This window comes from Candoia aspera, chromosome 3 (genome assembly GCF_035149785.1).
Source record: "Candoia aspera isolate rCanAsp1 chromosome 3, rCanAsp1.hap2, whole genome shotgun sequence".
Classification (NCBI taxonomy): Eukaryota; Metazoa; Chordata; class Lepidosauria; order Squamata; family Boidae; genus Candoia; species Candoia aspera.
The window spans coordinates 145,984,585-146,008,009 of NC_086155.1; the positions used below are offsets into that span (position 1 = coordinate 145,984,585).

The following is a 23,425-nucleotide window of genomic DNA, read 5'->3' on the forward strand; positions in this document are numbered from 1 at the left end:
ATTCCTTTCAGCCCAAAGATAACATCATAAGATCTAAAAATAGGATAGTTCTCATGCACAAAATTGATTAGGAAATTGCTTAGTGATAGTTCTATGTATGTGCACAAAATGGGAAGATGTTTCAAGATGAAAAAGCCATAGGAATAAAACTCAAACAGCCAAAATCTTGTTCCAACTTCAGATTAAACTTACAAAATAAATGTTTTAATCGTTTTAAGCTTGGAACACTTCGAACAGGTATTTTTGATGTTTGAACAGCCCTTTTAATGTTGTTTTTTATGCCTGGAACACTGTTGCTGTTTGAAACATACTACTGAATGCATGTGTTTTGAATTTTCACTATTGAATCCCAGATAGGATTTAGTAGGTTGTACCTATATGACACCATTCTCTATGCATTGTTATGACTTTCCCCTAAAATCCTGCAGTTATAATTTAGTGAATGTGTGGAATTCATGTTTGTCTACCCATATTTGTCAACTATCCTTCAGATTCCCTAAGATAACAAGAAGAGCAGATAATTATCTCTAAACCGTTGGAATAATTATTCAGGAGAACAACAGAACAGCAGTTGAGATGAACAGAAAAGAGCAGGTGCAAAGATCATGGAGCTTCAGAAGCCAACTTCTGAATTACTCCTGAGTAGCCCCAAAAGGTTTCAGCTCCTTGAGTGCTCATCAGAGGCAACATCTTCCTTCTCTACACAAAGGACAGATGTCTTGCAGGCCTCTGAAAGCAGGCAAGCCAGGAGATGTGCCAATATTTGCTCCAGTCTCCAAATATTTATTTGTCCTCCAGGATGAATGGGTCACTGATAGGAAGTAGGCAAAAGAACTGCCCATTGACTCTTCATGCCCCCCCACTTCTCTTTGAGTGGCAACAGGGAGAGATTACAAGAAGTAACTATGCTGCTCTTGATAGCATCTTGCCCTCACCCTCAGGAAGTTGTACCTCCCCATTTTCCTTTGTACTAGATAGTACAGTTGGAAACATTGGGCCTAGTGGGCTTGCTCTGAGTCAGTGAGAAAGCAACAGCTGTTTTCTCAGGCCTCTTTGTGCATCTGGCTCTTTGCACCACCTCACACTATGGGATACCTGGAGGGAGGAAGCAAATCAACCACCTCTCAATTCTACCCATTTGCATGTTTACACCCTTTCTATGTGAGTCAAAGTAATGTGGATGAGGCCCAGGGTGCCACATGGTCCCAACAAGACCTCTGTTGTACAACAGACTAATTCACTGGTCACATAACCTTGGCTTATTGAATAACCCAGTTGTGTGGGTTTGCACAACACACTGAATCAGAAATTAGCCAACCACACATTTGTTTTAGCTTATTGTGTAATCCCAGCCAAAGGGACACTAAAGTCAGCGGCATTTACACTTTTTTGTCCTCTGCCATAGCTGCAATTCTGAAGTGTGTATGAATGGCAGAGGGGAAAGGGATTGTGGGAAGGTCGGCTCCCTTAAGCTTTGGCCCCAATGCACTTTCCATCATCTTTTCCTTGAGTCAGAAGGAAACCTACCACTGTTTTTGGGAAGTCCTCCATGTTCCTCAAGTAAATGGCATGTGTGATCCACTACACCAGCCTGTTTTTTCATCCTTGCTGTCTCTCACTGGTGCGGTGGAAAGAATTTGGCTGGCTGTGGGGGCCTGGGGGTGGGGGATGATGAGAACAATGGAGGCAGAAGGCCCAAGCCACATATAGCTAAGCGCTGGCCTTACGCTGGAGGGAACAGCTCGTCATCTTTCAGCCACGTACCCAAAAAACAGCAAAGACTGGGCGCTACCGAGTAGAAGGCGATGGAACCGCGGGGCTCAGCGCCGTCGCCTCGCCCACCAAGCAAGGCCTGCCCAGCGAGCGACTGCCACTGAGCCGGCCGGAGCGGTCTTCGGAAACGGGCGGCGGCGGCGGCAGCTCCTCCTCCCCCTCCTCCTGCAGAGCTAGCGGTGGCGCGGCTTTCAATGCGCAGGCACTGGTCGCGCCAGGCTCCAGGGGTGTAAATAATACGCGGCCTCTGAGGCTGGAGCAGCTCAGAGCAGAGATGGCAACCGAGCGAGAGATCTGCAGCTAACCCGGCTGCATTTGCTCGCCCGGTAGGAAAGGCGGAGGAAGAAGAGGCGGATCAGGTAACCAGTCGCTTTGTCCATTGCAATCCGCTCACACCCGCCGATTTATGATTTGTTTGGCGTCGTGTCATTTTGTATTCTGAGCCTCTGAAACAAACCCGGCTACGGTACACGGAGGGCAGAGCGGGGAGAGGGAGGAATAATGTCAGCTGTGCAAAGTGTAGGTTCCAGTCTGTGCGAACAACTCCATCCTCGCAGTTTTACAAAAAGTACCAAGGGAAAGAGAGAAAATGCAAAAGGACAAACCAGTACTAATGAATTCCTAGCTATTTTTTAGAGAGAGGTAGTTGTTTGCAGCCGGGGTGGGATTTTTGGGTTCGAGAGCGCTGTGCGTGCTTTGTTTGAGCGGTATTTTATCCTCCAGACCGGGGTCCAGGTTTTCAAGAACGTAGTCAGGTCGAGCGGGGCGGGTAAGAGTCCTCTCAGAATGGTTCGAAATGGAAACAGGGTTCAGAGGGCGAACCGTTCCTTTAGAGACTCTTCAAAGGTTTTATTGGAAAAAAATACCAGAGAGGGAAAACGAAGTTTGCCGTTGCAGAATAAATGAGGGCCTAGGACCCTGGAACTTTGCATGGCTCATCGCTGGCGTTTAGCGCCTTGGAGAGCTCCCGCTCGGGAGCAACAGGACAGAATGAAGGACGTGGCGGGAGAAAAATTTCGCTGTCCCAGATTGAAGACAGCAAAAGCCATCAGATGTTGATTTCTTTCCCCTTGATTCCTTCTTTTCTTCCTTACAGGAGAACAATATTTCATTTATTATCACCTCCCATGCCCTCTAAAACTGAAGGATTACTTCCCCACCTTGAGTTCAGTGGAGGAGACTTAGAAGGAGGACATATTCTGCCATTTTTTAAGACTGCCCATCAAAGATCCGATCATCCAGACAAAAATAACGACTACTTTCTTTTTTACTATTTACAGAGATGAACCTCACATCACATTTTTAAAATGGCTTCTGGTTAAAATGTATTGGCTATCATTTTATGCTTTGTCCAAGTGATATTCATGTATTGCAGGTCTATTTTAAACATTTTTATTTTGTTAGGGTAATGTGATACATGGCAGAATAACTCATGTCATACGGTTGGATAACACAATTTCTCTAGCAGGCTTTGCGATTTGTTCACAGGCAATTCAGCATGTGATTCTAAGCTCAAAAATACTCATTCAGTGAATGCATAATTTATGCATCATTGCCTATGAATAAGAAAGCATTTTCCTGATCAATCTTTTGGGGAAATGTTACAGAAAAAATCTTTCTTTTTCAGCTATAAAACAATAGCTTTTAGAAGCATTTCCACTGTGAAGATGCTTGCTCTGTAGAACATGAAAACGTAACTAGCCAGTGACATCATAAGTAAAAAGCTGCCTGTAGCCCCTCCTAATTGAACCTCAGGGCTCATTTTAAGTACGTTTTGCATTATTGGTAAGTCTCCGCCTTGCCATTTAGTAAAATGTTACTGAGGTGTAGAGGTGCTTAAACTTGTGGTCATCACTAAGACTTCTTTGTCCTCTTTAGCAACAATAATAGTGTCCTTTTGAACTCCTTGCCTGTTCTTTTCATGCTGTGTACCTCCTCCCCATTGCTAAAAGGAAAAACATATGATTATTTTTTTTAAAGTAAGAAAATATTCCTTTCAGTTCCTCTGACAATATAAGTTGCTCCTGTATATGGAAGGGGCAGAAATGCAGGATCCGTGAGCATTATGGACACAAGTCTAGCATTTGATAAAGACGTAGAAAATGTCTGAAGTTGTGGTATTATGGTCATGGCTCTACTCACAGAAGCCATCCAACTTAAGGAATTGGTTTCAGCTTTTCTTAGCTTGGAAAAATGAAAACATAACATAAAAGATCAGCATATTTAATATTGAAATGTTAAATGTAATGATGGTAATTAAGGAAAAGTAGGTCAGCATATATAAAATATTAATTATCTTTAACTTTTTCTCAGATATATTAATCATAATCTGAACACACATACATGTATGTATATAGATTGGTTTTACTTGAAAAATAAAAACTAGATACTTTTAAACATCAACTTGATTACCAATTATCAATTTCTTCTTGCTCTAGTCTGTGGAAATAAAAATGGTACTTTAGAAAATAGATGCATGCATATAACTTCTCATCCCAAACTCACTAAAATTAATAAAAATTTTATGTTGCTTGTTTGAGTAGAGAATGATATGATTTGCACGTGAGATTCTTTTTTTATTTTATTAGGTTTGAAGAAAAGAATAAAAACTACACAAAAAAACAAAAAAAACCCAAAGAAAGAAAAAAAACTAAAAAAGTGTGAAAACACAAAAGAAACATTTTTCAAATTTACAAAAAGATGTGGCTTCCGACTTTTAACAACATGCATACAAAAATTTCCACAATCTCTCAGTCTATATTAAACCAAAACACCACATTATTTCTATAAGTCATTCCTGTCCTAACAGTCAAGAATCACGCTGAGACGAGGAGTAGGTCTCTAGTGTTTATTACTGCTACATAAAACAGAATCCTAACAAACTGAAGAAGCGTGGGAAAAACCCAGACAGATAAACCCCAAAAGTTAAGGCGGGTCTGATCTGTGTCTCTTTGAATGGCTGCTTAATTCCTCAGTACTACGCATGCGTTTTCCCTGCTTGATAGAGGCCCCTTCCAGCTTGCCATCAGTACTCATGACAATTCCACTTTAACACATAATAAAAATCACTAAGTACAGTTACTCCTCCCCCTTATATTAAATTTTTTTAAAAGTTCATATAAACCTCCTAAACCTCTTTCTCTCCTCCAGAAGATAACACCTATTTAATTATTCCCTTCCTACCACTATTCTATGCATTTCTGTCTACTATAATAAGAATCAAATTAAAAAGCACGTAAGTTGTCTGCTATTATACTTAATAATACAATTTTAATAATCCCAATCTTAATAAACCCAAAAAACAAAGACAATTCAAAACAGTAAATCCAAATCTTTAAAGGCAAATAGCATCCATCAAATCCTTAAAGCAAACCAGATAAACATTCTTCAACCCTTATTTCACTTCAAAATAAACCAAAGCAGTTACACATCCCAACAATGTGCACAGAGTTTTCCTCTTGAAAGAATCAAACAGCCCAACTGCCCCCCTCAAAGATTCCAGGTTCTTTTCATGGCATTCCACCAGATCGACTTTACTTATGGCTTGCAGATCACTCTCTCCTTTAGATTTCGCCAACTCCATTATCCAATCTCCATCCAGCATCTCAATAAAAATCCCAATCTCAGTCTTAAAAAAAACCTTTCTATCGCTCTTAAATTCCTCAATTTCATCCACCACATCCCCAACCTGATGGCACATTTTAGATTTCATATTTTCCACCATGTCTTGGATATCTTGCATAAAAGCTTGATAGAAGTCAGAAGAAATCTGTTTAAAATCCTGGTGAAAGTCAGAAAGAATCTGTTTGAAATCCTGGTGAAAATCAGAAAGAATCTGTTTGAAATCCTCCATGTCTCACGCAGTAGATTATGGTGCCCCCTAGGCGCTTGAGCAGCGGAAGTCAAAGATATGGAAGAGTTCTGGAGTATGTTTGTATAAAGTGAGAGTGATTTAACAGACAGTTCTCAAGAGAAATAAACAGAAAGCTGAAGGTTCAAATCAGCCAATTCAACATGTAGGAAAATGCTACAGATTTAATATAAAATGCTCAAATTTAATACAAAAATAGTAACAGGAAGAGAAGTGTTTAGTCTCAATCTTTGGAATTTCTTTTGAAAAGAAAACAAAATCCAAAACTTAAAAGAATTTTTTCAAGTAATCCCAAAAATAATGTTATGCACCAAGAGAACCAGCTTCTCCTCACTGTAGAAAGCCTCTCTTGGGGTACACATACTTTAAAAAAAAATACAAATTGGTGATTTAGAAACAGGGTGGCCGGTCTTAGTGTCCCTTTAAGGCTACAGTGTGGCTTGGAAAGTGATGAAGTCCCCACCTCCCAGCTGGCTCTTACCAGTCCAACGCGAAACGCTGTTTGAGATCTTCTGGCTGCAAGCAGATGGGATGATTCCAGGTATTCTCCTTGACCCAGAGAACATTTCTGGGCTTCAGAAAAACCTGCCTGAGCCCCAAAAAAGTTACCACATTGTCAGTTCTGCCTGCTGAATAAGCTGGCACAGCCGTTCAGTGCACCATTCCCACCAGAAGCCCCAATTTGCACATGAGATTCTTGTTAGTGGTATTTGCACTAAAAAACACAGTTTCTGGATTATTTTTCTTAGTATCAAAAACGTTATAGATCAGAAAGAGCAGTGTGCCTAACATTAGAAAGATCTCTAGTTTCTTTATTTGTCCTTGCATTGATTATGACAAGTTCCATTAGTTTTCCTGTTAGTTTATTCTTTAAATTGAGAAGTACTTTTGGTTACTCATGAAAATATCAGATTGGGTTTTAAGGACTCATCTAATTCTTTCTTCTTTCTCCAACTCTGTCCTGCATACTTAGCTGATCTATTCACAAATCTGATTACACCTACAATGTACCACTGTAGTATAATAACACTGAAAAATCATTCAAGACAACTTTTATCATGGCAACCAAAGATGCCACAGAATTTCCTAGTATGAAATTACATGTTCCAAAAATCTGATTACATATTTTTGCCATTTCTTTATGATCTTACTGATGCTATATTTAACAATAATTATAAATGTTTGTGCAAATTAATTTTTTTTAAAAAATTGTTTCCCCTGTGAGAATATAGTGCAGGCAAATAATTTGTCATATGTTACCATCTATGTATCGTTTATCAGCGAAAACAGGCAACTGCTGATGCTTTCTTCCTCCATAGTTATGACAGGTTATTTTTCCTCTGCTTTGTTGATCAATTTACTTTCTTCCTCCAGCTAAACTTACTAATGCAATTTGTTGCTGGTCGTTCTTATTAGATTTGCCCCAGAGCATAAGACAAATAACTACCTTTATAAGATGTTTATCTTAAATGGATTCCCCGATGATTCCATTTGCATCTCCTTTTTTTCAATCCACAGCATAGCATTTTCAGAGAAAATTCATATACTGTTACAAATGCAGTCCCTCCCTTGCTGTGTTGATTTTCCATTTTCTGTGTTTGGCCTGTCCATATGTGGAACAGGACACTGTGGCCATATCAACCTGCAGCTGAACTTCGGACAGTCCCAATATTCCCTTCCCAGTAGTCTCTTGAGAAGATTGCTTGCACTGCCAAGCTGATAGCAGAGAGCATTCAGTCCTTGATGTAAAGAGGGAAATAGATCCTCAGAAGAACCTGCCTCTGCAAATCTTAGTTTGGCAATCTTTAACTCAGAACATTCTTTCTAACAAGTTGTTACGAAGGTTCTAGCATGAATTCAACATCATGGATGTGCAGTCTGAAAGCTAGATAACTGCCTGAACCTTAGTTTACTTCCAGACTTTCTGGGTGCTCTCACTGAAGCTTTTAAAGAGGGATTTTCTCAGTTACAGCACCCCACTCATCGAATGTTCTCCCAGGATGGTTCATCATCTACCATGTTATTTTTTCACACCAAAGATTTATCTTCTCCCATGCATTTTATAGCCTATATTTTATAATTTGATAATGTTAGAATGACTGCTTTTATTCATTTTCCCTCCAGTGATTATTGCTAGTGGTCGTATTCATTGTATACAATTTTAATTAATTTTTAGTCTTATATAATTTCTGTTATTAGATGAATTAAAATTAAAATGCATTTACAACCCCCCAATGCAATTAGGCAATACATGGATTATGGGACATGCTGAGGTGAACTTTGCTTTTGTGCATGAAATAACAATTGGATCAACAGATCACATCATGAATTGTATACGTTCAGCAGCTGGGGATCCATACATATTATGTGACATTCAGCAGTAGATGGACACTGTTGCTGAGCAAAAACCAAGTGGGAAATGAGTCTCACATCATTTTTAATAAGCATGTATTGTCAGAGAATACTTCACTGAATCTGTCATTGCTACATGAACCATGATTTGCTTCCTAACCAAAAGTTACACTGATGAAAGGACTGGATTACACCCCATTGTTAAGGATTGATGATGTCACCAGTAGTGCATCTATATAATGCTGTATGAGTTTGACTGCCTCCAAGAAATGTCCACTAGGGAAGTGTGGGACATTGTTCAATGGCCATGATCATTGACTGTTTTGCAGCCTTGAAACATTCCCAGAATGAAGCATTAGATTGAGAATGCGTGCAATATCATAGAGAGTTGTATTGCTCTTCTCATTGGTATTTATTTATCAAACTTTATCACTGCCCATCTCCCCCACACAGGGGGACTCTGGGTGGTTTACAATAAAACAGAATTAAAATTCAAAACAATTACAAATACAATAATACAATAATACAATAAAATAGGAATATAATAGAATCTAAATGGCTAAGAGATGTTAATCAGTCTGTGAGTGTAATAGGTCCATCAAACATCACTTTAGGGCACTAGCCATCCCCAGGTATGACTGTTCCCCCTCCCATTCCAAGCCTGCTGACAAAACCAGGTCTTTAATCTTTTTTGAAAGTCCAGGAGCAAGGGGGCCTGTCTCACCTCTGGGGGAAGGATGTTCCAAAGGGCGGGAGCTACTGCAGAGAAGGCACGCATCCAAGACCCCGCTAGATGAAATTATTTTATAGATAGGGTCCATAACATGCCCTCCCTGCATGACCCGATGGGGTGGATCAATGTAATAGGGATGAGACAGTCCCTCAGATATCCTGGTCCCATGCCATGTAGGGCTTTAAAGGTGATGACCAACACCTTGAATTGGACCCGGAAGCAAACTGGAACCCAGTGCAACTCACACAACAAAGGTGTTACATGTGCAAACCTTGGGACACCCAAGATTGCCCACACGGCTGCATTCTGGACCAGCTGTAGCTTCCGGATATTCTTCAAGGGTAGCCCTATGTAAAGCACGTTACAGTAGTCTATATGGGAGATGACCAGGGCACGAGTGACTGTTCGAAGGGCCTCTCGGTCCAGGAAAGGGTGTAACTGGCACACAACACGAAGTTGCGCAAAGGCCCTCCTGGCCACGGCTGCCACCTGCTCTTTGAGCAGGAGTTGTGAGTCCAAGAAGACCCCCAAGTTACGCACCAGGTCTGTCTGGGGCAGTGCAACCCCATCCAGCACTAAAGATGACAAGTTCCTAGTACCTGAGGTGCCGTTAATCTACAGCCACTCCATCTTACTAGGGTTCAGTCGAAGCCTGTTGTTCCCCATCCAGGCCCCCACAGCCCCCAGACACTCGGAGAGGGTGGTCACGGCATCACTTACTTCACCCGGGATGGAGATATACAATTGAGTATCATCAGCATACTGATGATACCTCATCCCATGGTGACAGATGATCTCACTGTCTCTTTGGTAGAGGGAGAATAGGAAGTAAAAGAATGGCAAGAGGAGGATGCTACATTAGAAAGACTGTGTGATCTTTTGAATTAACTGTTTTTCTCCAATTAGAAAGTCTAGAATCTAAGGAAGTTCCAACTGGCCTGTTGACAGCAAAGTTAATCATAGCCATTCTGTCAAGCAGAAGATGGTGCAACTGACACAACTGCGGTAGTGTGTGAACTTCGTCAGATAGAATAGCCCTGTTCCTAAAGTATGCACAAATGGGTTGCATACACAGCAAGGGTTTCATCAGCTTGTAGATGAAGTTGATAATATTTGTTTGGGTTATTAATTGGCTTATCACACTTCCTAGAGCAGATTGCAGTGACCCAAATTGCCAGTGAAAAGGCTTTGGTATATCACTAGTTCAAACTAGTGCAAAAATAATAACCCACCCTATTTACATGGACAAGTGTGATTCTATGATAGCTAAATCAACTTTCAGTGAACTGTAAATATCATTCCCTAAAGGGTAGCCATGTTATCTGTTGCAATAAAAACAGTGTCATATGGCAGTACCTTAAATTAAACAGCACTGAGATACTATCCATTGCAGTAGGTAATTGTGCAGATAATAAAGCTTACGCCATAAGTTAGACTTTAAGGTGCTGCAAGAGTCTTTGTAATTATTAGCCTTATTAACTTAACATTGTAACTATTAACAGTGCTTATAGTCCAACTTATTACAGAATTCTCTGGGTTTGCTCATGACTATTGCCAGTCAAGAAAAGAAGCCCCAAATGCACTATTCCCTCCAAAACTACAAGGGCTGTCTCCAAGATATTAGGACTTAGGGTTGAAGATCCCAACGCAAGGGTGATACATGTTGGCATGTCCTTCAAACATGTTATACATGGGCCTTCCTTGCACATGAATAACATTAACAACCAATGTTGTGGACTTTTACACTCTCTGGAGGTTCTAAATTCAGGTTATTGGAAAAACCTGGTTGCACATTAAAAAAGAAATCAGTCTGTTACACTAGAAAAACAGAATTTTATAGTGAATTGCTGTCCTAAGCTAGTTGAAAAAATGTAACTCACAGGAGGTTGGAAAAATACAGTGCACATTCACCCCAAACCTTGATGTAATCTGAAGAATTTGAGGATGGTTGTCATAGTGATGCAAATATCACGATCTGTGCTAGGTTCTGTTATTTGAATGTGATTGCCTTCTGATTTCCATATAATTTAAATATGAAGACTTGTGCTCTTCTCCATCACAGCTAATCTGAGCAGAACTGGGTGTTTTGCAGCAAGTTGTAATTGTCTAATTGAAAAGGGATGTGACATCTAAACCCACTATAAAAATACATTTAGAAACAGGAGTAGTTAAGCCGGTTTAAATCAAAATGTTTCTGGGAGTTCTATAAAAGGAAATCACATCCAATTTTAGACAGCAAGTTTAGTGATTCACTTGTTTCTGTTGATCTTATTCACACTTCTTTTATATTCTCCCCCATATAATGCAGCAATAAGACTCATTTTCCATGGTTCAGTGCTATACTATATTCACAGCTGCACTGGAACTGTAATAGTCTCAGCCATGTTTATTTTTTATTCAAATTTTATTACCGCCCATCTCCCCCAAAAGAGGGACTCTGGGCAGTAGCAACTCTGTTGCTTCTGAGTTCTGCCTGAAAATATATTTTAGTTACTGGTAAATATGAATGGGTTTAAAATGTAAGGGTCTTAGGTGCTATATTTATAGACAATAAATGATCTTATGGATCAAGTATATGCAGCACTGGTGACATATATATTTCCAGGAGAATAGTCAGCAAGCATTTTTCCTGCAAATCAGTTTAGTACCTTTGTAAGGAAAGACTATGAATGAGACAGGCATTGTTTCAGGGAATATAGGAACAGATGAAGCTTCCTTATACTGAACTTGACATTGAGTCAAGTCTGATTCAATGAATGTGTTTACTTAGCATGCTAAGATATAATAACATTTAGCTTAATGTGTGAACTAAACTATACTGGTCTCTACGTCACAATTTATAGCATGTTATGTTAGAGGGACGTGGTGGCGCTGCGGGTTAAACTGCTGAGCTGCTGAGCTTGCCAATTGGAAGGTCGGCGGGTTGAATCCGCATGACGGAGTGAGCTCCCGTTGCTAGTCCCAGCTCCTGCCAACCTAGCAGTTCGAAAACATGCAAATGTGAGTAGATTAATAGGTACCTGTAATGGTTGCCTATCCCAAACACTCAGACCCACAAGAGGTTACTTAAATGAAATCTGATTTATTAGGGAAATTATGGCAAATACAGAGAAAGCTGAGAATGAGCAAAAGCGCGCGAAAATACAAACTAAATCCCCTTGCTTGAGGAGAACCCCTCCCTCACCTGGCCATATCAACCACGCCTTCCCAGGTGCTGGAAACTGTTAGCCTCAGCCTGGGAAAGCAACCTTGAATTCATGACCTAACCCAAACACATTCCAATACAGCAGCCAAGAGATAACACCTCAGTAGAGTGGAATTATCCACCCGCTCCTGAGAGTAAGCCCCCTCCAAGGAAATGGCATGCGAGGCGTTCCGATGTACCAGGCACATTGAAACGGTGAACATGACATACTGCCCCCCCAAAAATAGCTAAGGACCTGGTTTGGAGGGATAAGCATCATGGAATCTACGAACAAGAATAGGGGAAGCAACATCGTGAGCGGCCACCCATTCCGGGTGGGGAAAATGTTTCCAGCGAACTAGGTACTGCAGTGTGTTGCGAAGCCGGCGAAAGTCAAGAATCTCTTTTACTTCAAAATGCTGTTGCCCATCAATCATGATGGGAGGAGGAGGCGGAGGTTGATCATGCCAGCGGTCTGAGCGAGTAAGGGGTTTGAGCAAACTGCAATGAAAGACAGGGTGTAAGCATTTTAGATTATGCGGCAAGTCAAGTTTAAAAGTCACTGGGTTAATTTGTGCCACAATAGGAAATGGGCCCACAAATTTAGGAACTAATTTTTTAGAGGGTTGAGAGGACTTGATGAACTTGGTAGACAGGTACACCATGTCACCCACTTGAAACGAAGGGTGAGGGGCATGCTTCCTATCAGCATGCTGTTTGTAAGCAGACTGTGCGTCCGCTAGTGCCTGCTGGATGACCGGCCAAGAGTCCGCCAGCTGCATTGCTCAGTCGGATGGTGAAGCAGGCGAGACAGGCGGCTGCGGCAAGTCAGGGATCGGGACAAAATCCCTGCCATAAATGGTGCGAAAAGGGGTTTGACCGGTGCTTTGATGAACAGCGTTGTTGTAGGCAACCTCAGCAAAGGGAAGGAGGTCAACCCAGTTATCTTGTTGATAATTCACGAAAGCCCGCAAATATTGCTCCAGTGTTGAATTTAGCGCCTCTGTGGCCCCGTCAGTCTCAGGATGCCACGCCGTGGACAATGCCTGTTTGGTGCCCAAAAGTTTCAAAAATGCCCGCCAAAACTGAGAGGTGAACTGTGTGCCCCTGTCAGAAATTAAATGGGAGGGACATCCGTGTAACCTGTACACGTGTACAAGGAATAGGCGGGCTAGCTGTCGTGCCGAAGGAATGGAGGCGCATGGGATGAAATGAGCTTGCTTGGAGAAATAGTCCTTTACTACCCAAATAACAGTTTTTCGTTGGCTGGGAGGTAACTCCACTATGAAATCCATGGAAACCTCCTCCCACGGGCAAGCGGGACTGGCCACTGGTTGCAACAAGCCTTGAGGCTTCCCCACCTTGCGTTTAGACATAGCGCAAACAGAACAGGATGCAACATAGTCCTTTACATCCTTGCGCAACGCAGGCCACCAAAACTGTCTGCAAACCAGGTGCAAAGTCTTTACAAAGCCAAAATGCCCAGCAACCTTATCATCATGCGAACGGAGTAACACCTCCTTTCGCAAGCCGTCAGGAACATAAGAGGCGATTGGAGTTCCAAGCGAATCCCTGGTCAAAAGTAACACTGTCTCTATTTGCTAGCAACCAAGTGTCAGTTTTTAGCTCCTTTAGAAACTTTTGTTGCAATTGAGATGAAATGGACAAGGTGCCCTGTGGGGCGGAATCATTGCCGGCAGGCTGCTGCGCCCAGGCTTGACTACGGGTCACAGCCGGCATTCCCAGTTGTGGCTGTGTCCACAGCATACTGACCACCTCTGGCGCTGAGCTGGAGTCCTGGGGCTGCCTGGACAGCGCGTCTGCTAAAAAGTTCTTTTTCCCCGGAATAAACTTCAGTTTGAAGTTGAAATGGCTAAAGAACTGAGCCCAGCGAACTTGTTTAGGACTCAGCTTGCGGGGGGTACTAAGGGCTTCCAAGTTCTTATGGTCAGTCCACACCTCAAATGGATGATTAGCCCCTTCCAGCAAGTGGCGCCAAGTGTCTAAAGCCGCTTTGACTGCAAAAGCCTCCTTTTCCCACACATGCCAACGTCTCTCTGTCTCAGAGAATTTGTGCGACAGGTAGGCACATGGCTTTAAACAACCCGCCCCATCTGCTTGCAACAACAGGGCTCCAATAGAATAATCAGAGGCATCCACTTGAACAACAAAAGGCTTGGAGGGATCAGGGTGTTGTAAAATAGGCTCCTGTGTAAAAGACTCCTTCAGCTTATCGAAAGCCGCCTGACAAGCAGGAGTCCATCTAAGCAGCGCGCCTGGGTTTTTTACCCAGCGGGTTTCTCCCACCCCCTTCGTCCGAAGCAAATCTGTCAGAGGCAAAGTTATCTCAGCGAACCCCTTGATGAACAGGCGGTAGTAATTGCTGAACCCCAGGAAACTTTGAAGTTGCCTGCAGGTGCGGGGTCTCTCCCATTCCAGGATGACCTGGATCTTAGCAGGATCCATCTCTATGCCCTTATCTGAGATCCTGTACCCCAGATAATCAATTTGGGTTTGATGGAATGCACATTTGGACAGTTTGGCATACAACTCAGCTTTCCTTAGCTTGCGAAGCACCTGCTTAACCAACTGCACATGTTCCTCCAGAGTTTCAGTATAAATCAATACATCATCCAAATAGACCAATACCCCCTTAAACAGATGTTCATGTAATACTTCATTGATCAATTGCATAAACACCCCAGGCGCCCCAGCCAAACCAAACGGCAAAACCTTATATTGAAAAGCTCCCAACGGGCAATTGAATGCCGTTTTCCATTCATCCCCCTCCCGGATCCTCACACAGTAATAAGCTTCCCTTAAATCCAGTTTCGAGAAGATTTTCCCCTTAGCCAGATGTGATAACATACCTTTTATCAAGGGCAGAGGATATTTATTTGATATCAAGACCGCATTGAGCCCACGGAAATCGGTACAGAGTCTTAATGTCCCATCTTTCTTCGGGCGGAAGAGAACCGGTGCCCCCACTGGCGAACTAGCTGGTTCAATGAACCCTCTTGCCAAGTTTTTGTCCACAAACTCCCGTAACAAAGTGAGTTCCTTCTGAGTCATTGAATAAATCTTTGGCTTAGGCAATTGGGTGTTAGGCACCAGCTCAATGGCACAGTCAGTTTTCCGATGGGGGGGAAGTTGATCCGCTTCTTTCTCCCCAAACATATCCGCAAATGCCTGGTATTCCTCAGGTAGACCCTCAAGAGGAGGGGTTGGGTACTGCAGAGTCGCAGCTGCCGCTATCCCCACCACCTCCTCTGGGGCTTCATTCCCCTCCAGTGCTTGATAAAATCCGTCCCTAAAGGTTACAGTCCGATAGACCCAATTTATCTGAGGATTTTGCTGGACCAACCATGGGACACCCAAAACCACCAAAGGACCCCCCACCGGAGCTACTACAAATGACAACCCTTCCCGGTGGCTACCCATTTGCAAGGCTACCAAACCGGTGAAATGCGTGACCGGTTTGCCCCCTGCCATGGATCCGTCCAATTGGGTGAAAACCATGGGTCGTTGCAACGGAAAGGTGGGCAACTCCAAGGCAGCTACCACATTGGGATGCATTAAGCACCATGAGCACCCAGAATCAATCATCGCCCACACTTCTATCGTCTTCGTGCGTGATCCCAACTTTACTTTCACAGTGAGAAGCAGTAGTTGCCACTCACCGACACAGGCTCGCGCCCCTCCTCTACCACCTGCCCTGCGGCGCCCTTTAGAGCAGGTGGCTGGCATTTCCCGCCGACTGCAGCAATTCAGGTTCACTCTCGTCCCCGTAAAACAGCATGCTTTCCATCTCGCTGTCAGCCACTGCTGCTTTCATCTTTCTCGGCAGAGAGGGGGACTTTGCAGTCGACTTTCCCTGCCGGTCCTCGCCCTTCACCTTCGGGCACGCCGCCGCGCAGTGCCCCTCTTTGCCACAGCGCAGGCACTGCCCCTTCGCATAGCGGCGCTCCTTCTCCTCTTCCCACGAACTTTGTCCGGATCTTCCTACAGTGCCCGAAGGGCGGGTGGGTTTTCCATCCCGCCCCGACTTCGTCGCCCGTCTCTGCGCGAACACCTCGTGGGCATGCTCAGCCTTTCCAGTGAGCTGGATCCACCCGTACAAGCTGTCAGGATCATCTCGTCCCAGCGACCAGCACAGCACTTCGGTGTTTAAACCATTTTTGAACAACTCTATTACAGTTGCCTGCGACCAGTCTTCCACCTTCCCCACTAGCGCTTTAAACTCCAGCGCGTAATCAGCCATGGTTCTCGATCCCTGCTTGAGTTCTTTCAAGGCACGCTTTGCCCGCTCCTTAGCTAGTGGATCTTTGAAATGGTGCTGTAGGGCCCAGAGGAATTTGTCAAATTTCTCCAGTTCAGGGGCTTCTGACTGGCACATCTGTACATACCAGTCCGCTGCCCTCCCCTTAAGCTTGGTGGCAATGGTGATGATTTTTGCTTTTTCCGAGCGAAAAAGCGACCCCCACTCTTCCATGTAAGCCTTGGCATTCGTCAGAACGAGTTTTGTCGGGTCTCCATCGAACTTGACAGAGAAGTCCCTCAGTCCTCCGCCCGGCGGGCCGCGCCCCCCCACCAGCGGTTCAGCTGCTTTGACAGCTCCCTGCTGCCTCCGCTCAGGGACGAGCGGCTGCGCTAGTTCCACCCTGGGAGCCCGGTCCCCCTCTCTCAGGCGAGCTCCCCTTCTCCATTCTGGAGACTGTGTCTGGGAGGAAGGGGTCGAATGCCGCTGGCTTGACCCCTCCCGCACTTCTTTCAGCAAACTCAAGTCCATGCTCATTTTCTGCAGAATGAGCTCCAGGGAGTCCATCTTCGACTCTAATACCCGAATCCGGTCTGGAGTGGGGGAGTCCCCCCTCGGCGGCACCTGTACCACCGTTGGGGACAGCGGGTATCTCTGCCTCCAGGACGAGCCCCTCGCCTCCGAGAAGTCCCCACAACTGTCGTCCCAGGTGACCAGTTCGCCCGGGGTCGTGACCGTGGTCTCTGGCACGGTTTTCATGCCCGCAGCTTCGCCTTCAGACCCCGAACTCACCTCCTCCCGAATCACTGAGAGCTCTCCCAGAGGGGCTCTGTCGGGTCGCATCCATCATGGTAGAGTCGGGCTCTCCCTCGCTCGACTCATCACTCTCCACAAGTAGCACATTTGGATCGGTCATCGCCAGCACCCTCCCTCGCAGGATCGAAAGAACCTTTCTTTTCCTGGATAGGGGCCAGCGGGATTTGAAGTTTTGGATTCTCAGCTTTATGTAATGGTTGCCTATCCCAAACACTCAGACCCACAAGAGGTTACTTAAATGAAATCTGATTTATTAGGGAAATTATGGCAAATACAGAGAAAGCTGAGAATGAGCAAAAGTGCACGAAAATACAAACTAAATCCCCTTGCTTGAGGAGAACCCCTCCCTCACCTGGCCATATCAACTGCCCCTTCCCAGGTGCTGGAAACCGTTAGCCTCAGCCTGGGAAAGCAACCTTGAATTCATGACCTAACCCAAACACATTCCAATACAGCAGCCAAGAGATAACACCTCAGTAGAGTGGAATTATCCACCCGCTCCTGAGAGTAAGCCCCCTCCAAGGAAATGGCATGCGAGGCGTTCCGATGTACCAGGCACATTGAAACGGTGAACATGACAGTACCGCTTCGGCGGGCAGGTAACGGCGTTCCATTCAATCATGCCAGCCACATGACCACGGAAGTGTCTACGGACAAACGCCGGCTCTTTGGCTTTGAAACGGAGATGAGCACCGCCCCCTAGAGTTGGACACGACTGGACTTAACGTCAAGGGAAACCTTTACCTTTACCTATGTTAAACCTGCCAGTTGTGCCTTATTTAACAAACTATATTTAAACAAATTATGGTTAGCACAATATGCAAACCAAACAATGTCTGCCACTGCTTTGTCTAAATGGTACAGCTAATATTCCCAATTCAACTGTTGGGATGGCCACAGGTTTTTTGCATGCAAATCATGCACTCTGTTTCTACTTTGAGCCCCCACCTATCTGACAAGAAACACTGGACTAAATATATTGGTGCAACAGATGTGTTTTATTTTTTATTTTTTTTAAATGAAAGAATTCAGCTGTGGGAAAGTTTGCAGTTCAAGGGGCAACTAGACATGATCTGGACCATAGAGAAAGTGTTTGGTCTTATAAATGTTCCATATGAACTGTGCCAAATCTGAATGCCCTTAATTCATGCCCTTGATATGTCCAGATCATTCAACTTTAGAGTGCTAACTTTTTTTTCTTTTTCTTCTATGATTTAAAATACAAATTACAAAACACACAACCAATAATAACAAAAAACATAAAATAATTCAATCAAACAACCAAAACATAACACATATAACTTTATAACTTAACTTCTACATGCACCCATCACCTGTGGGACCTATAACCCTCCTTATCTTTTTATTATCACACATTTTTATTATTAATAATTCTTAGTAAGCTCTCTTCTCCAAAAAGATAATATATATTGATCTGGTTTTACTCCCTTCCCTTTAAGAAAAACATATTCCAGAAATTCACCCCATATAACATCAAAATCATTCCTTTTCACCATACCCTTTTTATATTTTAGTTCACATGTCAATTTATCATCAATAGCAATATTCCATACTTCTTTGAACCAATCTTCAAGCACATACTCATGATCCACTTTCCATTTTTTAACTATTATTAACCTTAAGGCAGTAACAAAAATTATCATCTCTTTCTTTTGCCACTCTAATTTCACATTTCCAAAATTTAACAATAATGTAATTTTTGGACTTACTTGCAAATTAATTAGAGTGCTACTTTTTGTATGAAAATTACTCATGGATTTGCTAAATCCAGTGAACAATGGCATGAATACTAAGGCAAGTTTTTTGGCCAGGGTTAATTTACTTTTTTGGTTCTTAAGTATTTTACCTTCTTTGTACATACTATGGTAACCAGGTCAAGGCAGGTGTCACAGCATGCTGAATTAGTTTGTTGGCAAAGCAATTCATTGGGAAGCTTGGATGAGATTTCTCACTGAAACTTGAGTGGATATTTTGGTATAAAGTACCATCCTGGCTCTCATACTAGTAGATCTCGGTTAACAAAATGTTTTCTTTTAGTTAGACACATCTACAACATATACTGAATGTTTCCATTTTTATTTATTTAAATTAATTAATGTACAATGCTGATAACCTACCCTAATCCCAGAGGACTCTGGGTGGGGTAAATAAATGTAATAAAATAAAAATGCATAATGATAAAACCCAAATATTAAATGCAGAAGTCGAATGCCTCTACTCAGAATCATTAGGAGCCATAGGTTTACTAAAATAACACCATCATGACTTGCCTACAGAACATTAGCAAGATCAAGGCTGTACATATTTCAGAGGAGAGGGACATCTATAAGTTGGGGGCTGCCACAGAGAAGGCCTGTCATCCAACCCGTATCCCACAAACCTCACAAAGTGGTGGCGGGGTGGGGGGGACTTTTAATAGGTCCTCTCTAAATGACTGATCCAATCATCTAGAAAATAAGAGATATGAAAGAGCACCTGAGCATGCTTGTGTCATTTTCAAAGCCAGCTATTAAAACCTAGATATACCTAATGTTAAATCTGAGAATATATTTTATTGGAAAATTTCTCTGGTGAGATTTTTCCTCTTTTTAGAGATCATCCTGATAATTGGCACAACACCATTATAGCTCAGTGGGATTCCAGTGTCCATTCTGTCTCCTTGCAGGTAGGAAGGATGAGTGCGTATGCTGACATATATGCATTGAAGCAGGGACAACAAGGTACTACAGAGGGTGGTTACCAGCGCTATGGAGTTCGCTCTTACCTGCATCAATTTTATGAAGACTGCACAGCATCCATTTGGGAGTATGATGATGATTTTCAGATCCAGAGATCACCCAACAAGTGGAGCTCTGCATTCTGGAAGGTACAGCTACTACCTAATAATTGTCTTGCAGCAGATCTGTGGAGTGATGACTTCCAAAGGTATCACAACCCATCAGCACTGATAATTAATTAGTTTTTAGCATTCCATTATAACTTTGTTGTTTCCTTTATAGTTTATGCCTGCTTTGCTCTAAGTGCTATGTATGATGGAAGGGTGGGATATATATTTAATAAATCAATATATACACAATGTATTTATTCTCAGCTGACACCCTCCTTGCATTTTGAAAGCAGAAAATGGGAAGGCTTTGATGTGCCACATTAGGCCAAATGCTAGATACAAGCTGTGTAAATCTTCATTAAATTCACTATTTTCTAAGGCAGTACAGGAATCTAGAATTTTGGAATATAAAAAAGACCAGATATTCAAAATAAATATTAGAACAAAAGCAGTCCTTTTTTTCAGAATAAATTGTCCCAAATTTTATCTTTGGGATAGTAATAGAAGGAAAACATAGCACTCAAGTTAGAAATGCAAATGTTTATGGAAAGGATATTTTTTTATTAAATCGAAAGCTCTCATATACACACAAACCAACTTGACTTATTTACTGTTCTTTGTGCTCATTGGATATGTCTCTAGTTGGAAGGGTGATAAAACCTTACTGATTTTCATAGGACTTAGGTATTGATAACTATGCTGCTGTAGACATACAGTAGGTCAGCCTTCCCCAATCTCAAAACTCTCCAGATGTGATAAAACAGCAATTGCTAGAATTTCTATCCCACATTTTTCCACTGGAGAACAGATTCATCTGTCAACAGAATGAAAGCTTTAAGCAACCAGTTGCATTACAAGTTTCACAGAAGTTTATAGTGACTATAAATATAAGTGACACTTCAGATATATTTAATGCCTAAGACTAAAGCCACAAAGCAAAAGCTATCAAAATAGCATTGCTGATTTCTGAAATCTCTCTGTCTTCTAGGTTGGACTCATCTCGGGGACAATGTTTATGCTGACAGGGATCATAGTTCTTCTAGTAGGGTTTCTGGTACCCCCCAGAATTGAAGCCCTTGGAGAAGAAGATTTTGTGGTGGTGGATACCCATGCTGTTCAATTTAACAGAGCCCTTGATGTATGTAAGTTGGCGGGAGCAATATTATTTTGCATTGGAGGGACCACAATGGCAGCCTGCTTGCTGATGTCTGCATTTGCAAAAAGCTACTCCAAAGAAGAAAAGTACCTGCAACAGAAATTTAAAGAGAGAATAGCAGATATAAAAGTCCAGACGCACCCAGTCACAAAAACCCCAGCACCTGGAGAATCCAAGATACCTGTTACTTTGTCCAAAGTTCAAAATATCCAGCCATTATCTGAAACCTGATTCTTGCTCTTTCTTTCCTAACATGCCCTTCTTGTGAAATTGAAAAGGTTGTCTTGGCTGGCACTTGAATCTGTGTTTGCAGTGTAGCAAATTCTGCATTCAGTAGGAAAAGAAGCAGGCAGGAAACACTATTTGGATAGGACTACAGAAGTGACAAGAAAGTGAAGGTTCAGCCATTACTGGTTTCAATAAAGCATTAACATGTTGTGAACTATTTTTTTAAAAAGTCCACAGAATCATTTAGATTCTTCCCTTCCAAAACATGGTTCGTTGTTCTCCACCCATCCCATCATCGTTACATATTTTGTTCCTTTTAAATAATGAACATGTTTGTCTGTTTAGTGTGAACAGTTTAAATTGTGTCCTGTTCAAAAACAACAGTCAGAGTCCCACAAAAGCTCTGTATGTGCATGTATTGGAGAACCATGTAGAAAGCAGACAGTTCTATTTCTATCAGACTTCTTTATTCCCCTGGAGTACAAGCAGAACAGCAGCTTGTCTCTTAAGCAAACATAAAAGAAACCATCAGCTGCACATGATGCTTTTCTTTCATATACAAAGCTTTCTATCCATTCTAAATTTAAACTGGCCAGCAAGAATGCATTATTCAGGGGCAGGGCCCCAGGATCACATTAGCCTCAATAAGTTTTTCTTTGGCCTTCAAAGTTCCCTCCTATTGCAATTGTGAAATTCAGCTTCCCACTATTTTGAGATGAGAACACAATTTGTTTGTGTTTTGTATCTCAAATAGGCTTAATATTGTTTTAAAAACATAGAAAAACCCACCCCCCAAAGCAGAAAATCAAGAGTCCTGCCCTCTTGCACGATGCAGCCCCCACTTTGCTTCACCATGCAAGCTCATTCCCAACCATTATATATATATCAACAGCAGCAAATGATGGTGCCACTTTTAAGTCAAAATATATAGTATTCAAGGCCAGCCAATTTATCATATGCAGCTCATCTTTTTAAAGAAATTTTTAATCATCAAAAGAAAGACTGCATCAAACTGGTTTCTTCTGGGGTCATTCTTAATCCCTCTACCCACATATATCTTTATTTTTTAACTCTCAGTTTCTATTCAGATTCACCAAGGCCATTTTGAAAGGTGCCCAGTGTTTAGAATGGAAAAGGATACAGGATTTATTAACTCAGTTGCAGGTCTGGCCTTGGGCCCTTATGCAGAAAAACAAATGACCTGGGTGGTTTTGCTAGGCAGGGTGTACAGTTTGATTAGGACAAGATAAGGGCAATAGAAAGCCCATCGTAGGCATTTGGATGTGTACATAGAGCTCTTGTAGTGTACGTAGGCATATGGAAATCCCTCCTTTTAATTTCATGGTGGGAACAAATGCGCATATATATATATAGAGAGAAAGCCAGAGCGGGATTGGTCTACTCCATTTGTGGAAAATTCCATCAACAACCCCCTATCCTTGATTTGCTATTAATTTCAGCAGGGCTGTTGTAGGAGGAGTATCAGGAAGTATCAGTCTATTTTGATACCTAGATATTCTTCCATCTTTCCTTGAATCTGTTTGACCTTGAGTTGAAGTACCAAGTATTAACTTTCTGGTTTTTTGGTTAAGAAAGCAAGGTTATCCTCAAGCAGAGAAGAGCTGTGAAAATGCTTACTTACAGTTTTACCTTTTTGCTAGAAATATAAATCATACCTGTCTTGACAGACAATTACTGTCAACCCTTTAATCAATGGAACTAAAGAAAACTATTTAAAAAAATGTGAACTTTGTATTCTTTGACAATATGTGTTCCCCTACAATTCTTCTATTCTTTCCAATGGACTAATAAAATTATTGAGAACCAGCTTTCTTGATGAGGGATTGATTGATTGATTGATTTATAATTATTAAGTGTCCATAGTATCCACTAGGAGTTACTGATTGGGTTCACATATTGTATTATACCATAGTTAGTTTAGTCTTAGTTTGTTAAATAAGTTACATGTGGTTGGGTTCACACAACACATTAAATTATAAATTAAATAAATTATAGACCTAGAGTAATGTGTGAACTTCATTATTGTCTACAGGAATTTTTCTGGAGATTGAAGAAGAGAAACACAGTTTCACAGTGTATCTGATTACAATTTGTGCAAATATTGTAAACTAATAAAACACTTCTGTGCATTTTCTTTATATGCATATTAAAAAACGTTATTACAAAATACTTGAAGTCCTCACAA

The 23,425-nt window shown here is 42.1% G+C and overlaps 1 protein-coding gene across 1 annotated transcript; it reads left to right on the forward strand.

The window, feature by feature from the left end:
• Window positions 1-1,914: 1,914 nt before the first annotated feature.
• On the forward strand, window positions 1,915-23,051 carry NRSN1 (neurensin 1). Its single transcript, XM_063298969.1, has 3 exons — window positions 1,915-2,132; window positions 19,674-19,874; window positions 20,824-23,051. Exons 2-3 carry the CDS (start codon window positions 19,683-19,685, stop codon window positions 21,220-21,222), a joined length of 591 nt encoding a protein of 196 aa, XP_063155039.1. The 5' UTR covers window positions 1,915-2,132; window positions 19,674-19,682; the 3' UTR covers window positions 21,223-23,051.
• The last annotated feature ends 374 nt before the right edge of the window (window positions 23,052-23,425 follow it).